Below are 9,694 nucleotides of genomic sequence, written 5' to 3'. Positions count from 1 at the left end.
AAAATCTAAACATGAAATATATAAAGATAACATCAAAACTTAATTGTTGTAAAAACCATGATTTTGTTCAACAAAAGCATTGGGATTATTTACATTCACATCATTTCTGATTCCACCACCACCCATACATCAGAGCATTTGAACCAAAATTAGACACCTTGTTGAGGGATTCATCAAATCAGGAGTCCAAATGTAAAAACTCTATCCAAAAATATGAATTCAGATATTCTAATTATGAGATTGGAAAAATAGGAAATGTACATTCAAATTGATGACTTGTCTATTATGCCTCAGGATCTTTTGTAAGAGTGGTTGCTCAACTTTTCCACATATAATTGCATGTGGATCGAAAAACATATAAACTAAATTCGATAATAATAGTATTCCCTCAATAATTATGGAAATCAATTTTGAGTTATATGACGTCAAATAAGAGTATGTAAGAGCATTGTAACAGTCTGGGTATGATTTTGCATAGAATGCAATGGAATTGAGGATATAATGGAATGAAATTCCTTGTAACTGAATGATTGAATGGAATGATTACAAAGGACCCTAGCATTCCCAATAAGAACATAGTTTTAACAATCCAACAATCGATACCTAACTAACTTCCAATACCTTTTATTTATTCTTACCTAATAACTAAAATAACAAGAGAAAAGGCCTACAGACCCCTTAACCTAAGCGCTGACTTGTTTAATCTCCTATTATTTCGATATCTAATCCATATCTGAGGTACACCAAGCACACATGTTGATTTTCTCATAGTTACGACACCTTCATGAAGAGGTAATTAAGAAAACAAGAAAGAAATATAAGATAACAAAATTTAGTTTCTAAATAAATATGAAGCTCACCAAAGATAGTCCTCCATGACAAGATCTCGAAAAGGTAATGAAAAATTTGCCAGGTTCCTAATAGATGCATAAGAAAGAAGAAGGTTAAGTTGAAAGATCAATCCCTCAATCTTGAACTAAATCGACTTAATTTCTATAAGTAATAATACAATATTGTTACCTAATCTGATAATGCAATGATGGAACATGTTTGATTAATACATCCAACATCCTTGACATTCCCATCGTCTATAACAGAAAAAACATATATAAAATTCTATTAGGATGATAATATATTAAGAATATTGATAAAAATTGAAAAAAAATGGCATAGGACCAAAGATTACTACACTATCCTATAATCGATATTCAGAGGCTATTTATTAGATGGAAAAGCAAAAAAATAGCTTTAAATTTTTTATTTACAGTTAAGTATTGACATGGTATTCTTATCAAACAACTAGTGTGCATTGTTGCCCACTGTCTAACAAATGAAAACTAAAACTTAATATCTGTGCGTAACTCAAATCCAACAAAATGTAGTTTGATAGGGGGAGTATACCTTCACCTGGCCACCAAAAGTATTAGGTGCAACCGACACTTTGTAACCCAAAATCATTTGTGTGACATCCCCAATTTCACGGCCATAAAAGACCGATTTATCTATGCTTTGTTTTATAAAATTAGAGTAATTGTTTAAAGAATATTGTTACAGAATTTGTTCCCAAAACAAAATATGATAAGAATTTATCAAAGCATTTCTTAAAGAAATGTATTTTCATTATATAACAAAATATCGGGATGTCATGTTCCGATACAGACACATAAGCATAAACAGAACTTATATTTATTTACACTAATGATTTACATCTCCTTTAATTTCTCAGTGAAATATGTCTTCGTATTGATACTTGTGATACAAAGAAAACTGAGTGGGTCAGGCTTGGGAGCCTGGTGAGCATATAGGGTTTTCAACCCACAATAATATAATTATTAAATTCAACCATCTAACAATCAACCCAATTACCCATCCCCATTATCTTCTTTATTTCTCAAGGTTTTATCCTAAGAATTCAACTATCCTTCATTCATCATTCCTAAGGATTGACGTAAGGAATTGGCACAAAATCCATTGCTACATACGGCGCATCTACCAACGTCATCCTTTAAGCGCCTCTACCAGGTTTATGTCATACACTATGAGGCGCGACTGCTAGGTTAATGACATTCTCTTTTAGGCGCATCTGCCGACATTATCCTATAAGCGCATCTGCCAGGATTATCCTATAAGCGCATCTGCTAGTATTATGCATTCTCTATTTGGTGCATCTACCAATATTATTCTTAAGCGTATCTGCTAGTATTATGATATTCTTTAATTGGTAAATCTGTCAATATCATTCCTAATCATCTTTCATACCTCATCATTTACATCACCATTTTATCACATACCAACTATCTCATCTAACCATGTTCTACCCAACATATTTGTAGATATAAAATACGTATACAGTTTAACTCATTTAAAAACTATATAAAACATTCATTCCACACTCATCTCAAATAAACAACAATATATAAACACATAGCATGTATATCATAGAAAATACTTCATATTTATGTGTTAGAAGAAAATAACCACACACTCACTTGATAAGAAGATGATCAGACAGCGCTACGACTTGTAGAAGTAGTATTCTTCGGTGAAACCGGGAGATCTTCACAAAAACCGGGCTCCTCGCGGGTAGAGCTTTAGCTCGGAAATTTTACTTCTCGAGATCTTCGGGGCTCGAGATTAATACCAGGGATTTAAGATATTTCTTGCACGCAAAACGATGCAAAAATGAGAAAGAAAGGAGAATTTTTGGCAAAAAGATCGACAGTCTTCGACTACTATTTATAGGGGCTGAAACCCCGAGTTACGCTGGGCGTAACCCCAAATTACGCTGGGTGTAATCCTCCGTCGACATGTACGCTGGGTGTACCGGGTGGATAAGGCCGGATGAGTCACGGGTTTGGTATTATCCGATTTTATAATTAAAAAAATATATTTTAATTATTTAAAAACTTCATAAATTCGTATCTTCCTCATACGAACTCCGTTTTCAAAGTTCTTTATATCCACGCGTAGGTGAGACTATGCTATACAACTTTTGTTTGCACTCCATCGGCTGATTTTGAATTTATTTTTATTATATTATTTTTAGTAGGCCGTGATAGGAAAACTTCGTTATAACTTCTTCCTCCGACGTCCGTTTTCGTCTGTCTTTTCACCAATGCACTACTAATAACGAGATCTTCGATTCTTGTTTAGATTGCTTCGACCAAAAATCACTCGATCTCAAATTCGAGTTTCGGGCTGCATACTGTTAAGTTGAAACTTAGAAAAATCATAACTTCCTCTTACGAAGTCAGATTTGGGTGTTCTTTTTATCCACACTTTCGGTTTAACTAATTCTACAACAGTCGTTTAGATCACTAAGGCTAAATATCGCTCTATCGTAAATTCACTTTTTACATCATTTAGCATCGTGCCGGTTCTGTAATGAAACTTCGACAGGTCATAACTTCTTCGTTATAACTTGGATTTCGGCGTTCTTTATATGTATAAAATCCTTGTAACATATACTAACACTTAGTTCAGATTAATCATTCTAAATAAGTTTCCATCAAAAAGTCATTTTGACGCTTATCGTCTCTAAATTGACTAGCCCTGATTAACGGGCGTTACAATTTGCTCTTCACAACCATACCAAATGGGATGACGAGCCCCAAACAATTCAACTTGGAGTGAAACCCAATAACACATTGAAAGGAAGAAAGAAACTAAAATTAATGAAAAGAAACTTACCAGTTGGGATAACATACGACAAACCCTAGAAGCAAGCAAGACACGTTTAGCAATTTGGACCCAATTATAAGGGAACCTGATTCTGATTTAGGGCTCTTGGCAGTCGATGGAGAAATCAGACCGATACGTAATTGAAATTACTTTAAATCCTTATAAAACAACTAACCAGAGACATAAGAAATTACACATACCTTAAAACCATAATGAAGATAAAGTCGGCTTGAAGAAGAAGTCAAATGGAGTCGGCGTGAAGAGGAAGTCAAATGGAGTCGGCATGAAGAGGAAGACAAGAGGGTGACTCAACTGCAATCACGAGAGGTGGCAGTAAAAGGAAATCCAATAGTGGCAATCAGATTTGGGAAACAATGCCATCAAGAAGAAAACCCACCTCTAAGTCTTCTACATCATCGTGAGGTCAGGCTGAACAGAAGCAAGCAGGCAAGATGCTTTCATCGGCAGCCAAACGATGTCGTTTTTGTAATCCCAATGTCATGTTAGACTGATGTTGGGCTAAGAGGAGTTTAAGTAGGCACACAACTTACTACCAAATGATCGAGACATGAAGAGGGTCGGTGGGGAAGTTTCTCAGAGACATGGATAGCTTAATGTTGTAGAAAAAGGTTTCGCATATATATATATATATATATATATATATATATATATATATATATATATATATATATATATATATATATATATATATATATATATAACATCTTATTTACTATATAAAAATAATATATTAATATCTTATTTTAATATAATACATATGATGACATTTATGTCAATAAGAAGTCAATAAGTTCTTATCTACCGGTTTAGCACATTGTTCATATACCATTTAAGTAATGAGGATGCATTTCAAAATGTTGGATCTTATTAATGGAAGTGTATATGATGCTTAGTGACACATCATTTTAATTACTTGTAACAATTGTTAAACCGAAAATAAAGGTAACAATTGTCACTTCAGAAAAAATATTTTAAAATGGATGACTTTAATTGATCGAAATAAACTATTTTGGTAGCCTGTAAAAAAATTCCAAAATATAATGACTTTTATATATACGCCCTTAGAAAGACAATCAATTGACAATATTGTTTAAGACTCCACTTGTTTATATAAAAACTCACATATTATTTGAAATAAAATTTTAAGAGATTCTAACGTGTAGCATTTCCATTTTGTAAAAGAACTTAATAATTTTGTTTCTAAATATATAAATTTAACATATTCAGCGAATAAGCAAAGAAATTGAATATGTGATGAAGATTGAGAGTTTAAGACGTGAAAACAGAACGGTTTTGTGGGATTTGATTCAAAGAGGATAGGAGAGCTCGACGATAAAAACAAAACTTGTGAGTGGCAAGGGTTTGAGATGTGTTGTGACTTGCGAGGGTTTGAGGCGTGTTTGTTTCTGACTACGGTTATTGTTTTTGCATGACTAACAAGTAAATCACATAAGGCTAAATAGTATTGTACAATAGAAGCAACAACAGCATGTTATTAATTATAGGCTTAAATGAGTTAACTGGGTTCACCCGAACCTGATTAAGAGAAATTTTATATACTCGAAACCCGACCCTATACATATTACGGGTTATTTGGGTTGAACAAATAAACCCGATTTCAAATTTAGACCCGATTAAACCCGACCTTATTTGCCTTATTCACATTCGGGCACTACTAGAAAACTAGATAAATAGCTACAGCACAATCCGTAGCTATTTCGTAGCTATAAGCAGATAGCTACGAAATTGCTACGGAAAAATGGCTGTAGCATAATGGCATGTGCTTAAATTATAGCTACGGAACCGCTACAGAATAGCTACAGAATTCTAACGGAAAGCATACTCCGTAGCTATTCGGTAGACAATTAGTATCCTTAGGTATTCCGTAGCTATTCCGTAGCTAACTAGCTAAAAAATAGCATCTGTAGCTATTCCGTAGCTAATTGGTTACAGAATAGCAACGGACTAGCATCCGTAGCTATTCCGTAGCTATTCTGTTACTAAACTAAGACATCCTATTCTGTAGCTGATCCGTAGCGATTCCATAGTGATTCCGTAGCTAATTAGCTACGAAAATTTTCCATAGCTATTTTCCGTAGGAAAACCCATATTTTCTAGTAGTGGGCTCGGATGATCGTCGGGTTTGGGTTTTTTTCATACCCCTAATTGTAGTCAAACATCTCAATATCTCATGATCGTCAATATCATCGATTTATTTATTTATTTTATTTTATTTTGTTATTATTATTATTATTATTATTATTATTATTATTATTATTATTATTTACTTTAGACCTAACCTTTATTCATATTGCCCATCATAAACTTGTACAGTTTCAATACCGAAAATAAATATAACTAGGTAGATGCTATAATACTTGATAAATCGATTGATAATTATACATGCTAATTACTTTAAATAATTAGTATTTCTCATCCCCACTCCAATTATTTTTCATTTTTGGGCCAGTGGGACCATCTTCACCCAATACTTCATTTGGAAGGCCGCTAACAAATTTGTCAAAGGCACGTCTTATCACCCTTGGCAAAACACTCCTCACTTTCTTGATCTCCTTATTAATGTCGTAGCTTATTTTTGGACCCCATTTTCTACTATAGTTCAACCACGGTGGCTCAGCCACCAACGATCCCAAATATTCTGCTGCCACCACAACCGGCCTCACTCCGGTATCCATCACTTCCTTGCTCTTGGCTGTATCATTTCGTATTCCTATCCCCCCACTTCCTTGTAAAACAAGCCCAGGTTTTGAGTAAAACGCATGGCCATGCAACGATGCGTAAGCCACAGGTTTATTTCCATTTTCAAATTCGATGTCTGAAGAATTAATCCATTGTCCTCCACTATGTTCTGAAAAGTAAACCTTTTTTAGCTCCCCATTGTAGTTACTAACTCTTAATGTCAAATGCTCCCAATCACCAACATGTTCACCTATTTTCCCTAGGGAAACATTGATGATTTCCACTTTTGCCCTCGCTGGACCGTTAAACGGGTAGAACACCCACAAGGCTATATCAGTAAATGTTGCCCCAAACATCGGCTTTATGTGGAAATATGCACGAGCTTCTTCCAAATCACCTTTCTTGACCCTTTCTTTAGCTGGATTATCGATAGGGAGGTCTAACCAGTATGAATCATCATTGGAACCACCTTGAGGTAGGTTAGAGCCATTGGGTTCAATAAGGCTTGGTGTCGTCTCTTTGCCCTTTTCATACAACAAAGCTCCATTTTGAAAAAACCAACTGACTGAAGAGGGAAAGTACTCTTCATTTGGGTGAAAATACACCTTAGGTGAGTAATTTTGAATCAATGCTTTAACTTGCGACAAATTCGGCATGGCCAAAAGGTTATTTTTGGTATTTCTCAAGCAATAAACCATTGATACATCATTTGGTGCACCACCATTTTGGACTACAAACGATCCAGTAGGCACACTAAGCGCGTTGATACCTCTATCTTTTGGCCTTGATTCAAATAGATTAAGATTGTTTGAGTTGATATTCTTGTCTAATCCCCAAACCCAGTTATCAACTTCAACAGCGTCAGTGAAATCAGACATGACACACCGAATTTTGTGAACAGAAGGCTTTTCTGGCGAGTTTGTGACAACATAACCAACGGCCTTGTACCCTTCAGGAGGCGTTGGCAACCAAATGTAGCCATTTCCACCATCTTGTTTTAGTTTATGAGACTCACTACTCCATATAAGAGAATAATCTGTTGGCATAGCTAGTGCACTTGGTGAAGTCTCATTTGCGACACTTTTTCCAGCAAGAATCCATCCGAATAGAGGTTTGTTGTTCGTTTGGCTATAACATCCGAGCATAAAGAATCCTTCAGGTATTGAAGATGGTTCGTAAAACGTTGCACCATGGTTACCTAGCCCCCCTTCAAGAGTAGCCCAAATTTTGGTGAATGAAGAAACTTGACACACTTCTAAACCTCCTAGATCGATTGTCCCAGTTGCAAAACCATCGCCTATCATCATATATTTCAACATGAAATCAATAAGTTCAAAACTTGTAATTAGTGATGGTTAACAGGTTTACTTATCATGATGCATGTGGCACACAAGATGATCCCTTTGCAACCTTAAACAAAGAAGATGTACAAGTTTCAAGTACAAATGGATATGTACAATTTTCAAGTACAAATGGATTTTATTTTCTGTATATCTAATAAGATTTCATCATATATGTTTACATTATAGATGATGAATTGAACATTACCTGGAGGAAAGTTGGGTATTGATGAAGGAAGCTTGAATACGGATTCAATAGGCAAAGGCTTCAAAGGCTTCTTATCTTTCTTCAATATATTTGCAAATAAATTGGAGAACGGTCCCATGATTTTGGTATAAACGTGTTTCTTGGTTACGGAAACTTTAATTGTCTATGTAATTATTTATATATATGTTATTTAGAAAACGAGAAGTTAACAGAAATGTAAAAGAAATGAAAAGAGAAAGCTGGCTTTGCGTCTGGTGAAGTTACATGGCGTGCAAGGTATCCATGTGACTAGCTTTAAGTGGTAACTTAAGCCTTCAAAGACTCCATCAACCCCATTTGGTATATAGAAATATCCTTATCATTCTTTTTCATGACTTGTTTATAATTTTCAAAAAGAGAATAATATCGTTGTCACAACACACAATCATCTTATCTTTGAGGGAATATCAAAACACCTCCGTTTTATATGCCAACTTTGGCTATATATGTGACATTGGAACACGGTTAACCGGATTCTGCTTAAGTTGTTTGCATGAAATGGAAGCAAAGACCATTGCTACTTTGTATTCATATATATGAATATGTATGTGTTTTTTTGATTTGGAACGACCTATTATGATTAACTTAGGATAATTATTATGTTTCAAATATTTTCATTTTATCAATATTGTTCCTATTTGGTTGTCCTGAATTGATGCCGGACGTTAATATTGGCATATTGCAAACATTTTCTGCCGATTTGTTTGGGGGGTTTTCTGTCTTTTTTCTTTTGTTTTGGATGAAGTGTTGGGTGGCTTTTTTATTTCTTCTTTTGAAATATAAGTTTCACTTGTCGCATTTGCCCGATGCGTATATCTTATCACTACAAAAAAAGTCTTTCCTACATAAATTTTAGTAATGCTACGATTTTAATGACTAATATTATGGTAGTCATCACTCACGGTTCATATACTGTAGAATAAAATTAATATATATATATATATATATATATATATATATATATATATATATATATATATATATATATATATATATATATATATATATATTGTTTAAATAACATAACAAGTATTAGTGACAAAAAATAATGGTCACTCTATATTAGATGCTTAATGACTAAAAAAATTGTTACCCCTTTAAAGTCTTTGGGCTATTTAATTTTCCTTTTACTGAATAGTAAGAGGTTGCACTCCAAGTCAGAACGTTTTATAATCAATTTAGTTTTTTTGATGGTCACTAGGTGAGAGATCCGTATATTATACGGGTTGATTTAAAAAAAAATAGAAACATAAAATAATTTTTAATGTATAATTTTAAAATAAGAAAACAAGAAATGTATTTAATGCAATTTAATATGTATTTATATATATATATATATATATATATATATATATATATATATATAATATTTAATACTTTAGATATATAAGTTCATGATTTTAATTTTAAATAATGAAACAAACAAAAAATTGACAAGTCGTACATAAATTTTGGTAATGCTATGATTTTAATGACTAATATTATGGTAGTCATCACTCACAGATCATACACTGTAGAATAAAATTAGTATATATATATATATATATATATATATATATATATATATATATATATATATATATATATATATATATATATATATAGTTTAAATAACATAAAAAGTATTAGTGATAAAAAATAATGGTCGCTCTACATTAGATGCTTAATGATTAAAAAAATTGTTACCGTTTTAAAGTCTTTGGGC

The 9,694-nt window shown here is 33.2% G+C and overlaps 1 protein-coding gene across 1 annotated transcript; it reads right to left on the bottom strand.

Annotated features, from left to right (window-relative positions):
- Window positions 1-6,003: 6,003 nt before the first annotated feature.
- LOC145040907 (hypothetical protein At1g04090-like) lies at window positions 6,004-8,104 on the bottom strand. The gene is made up of 2 exons (XM_078988794.1): window positions 7,951-8,104; window positions 6,004-7,699 (listed from the first exon to the last, which is right to left on the bottom strand). The coding sequence occupies exons 1-2, from the start codon at window positions 8,066-8,068 to the stop codon at window positions 6,126-6,128; spliced, it is 1,692 nt and encodes a 563-aa protein (XP_078844920.1). The 5' UTR covers window positions 8,069-8,104; the 3' UTR covers window positions 6,004-6,125.
- Window positions 8,105-9,694: the final 1,590 nt, after the last annotated feature.

This window comes from Lactuca saligna, chromosome 1 (assembly GCF_052625555.1).
Source record: "Lactuca saligna cultivar CGN05327 chromosome 1, ASM5262555v1, whole genome shotgun sequence".
NCBI lineage: Eukaryota > Viridiplantae > Streptophyta > Magnoliopsida > Asterales > Asteraceae > Lactuca > Lactuca saligna.
This window is presented reverse-complemented; position numbering and strand designations above follow the sequence as displayed.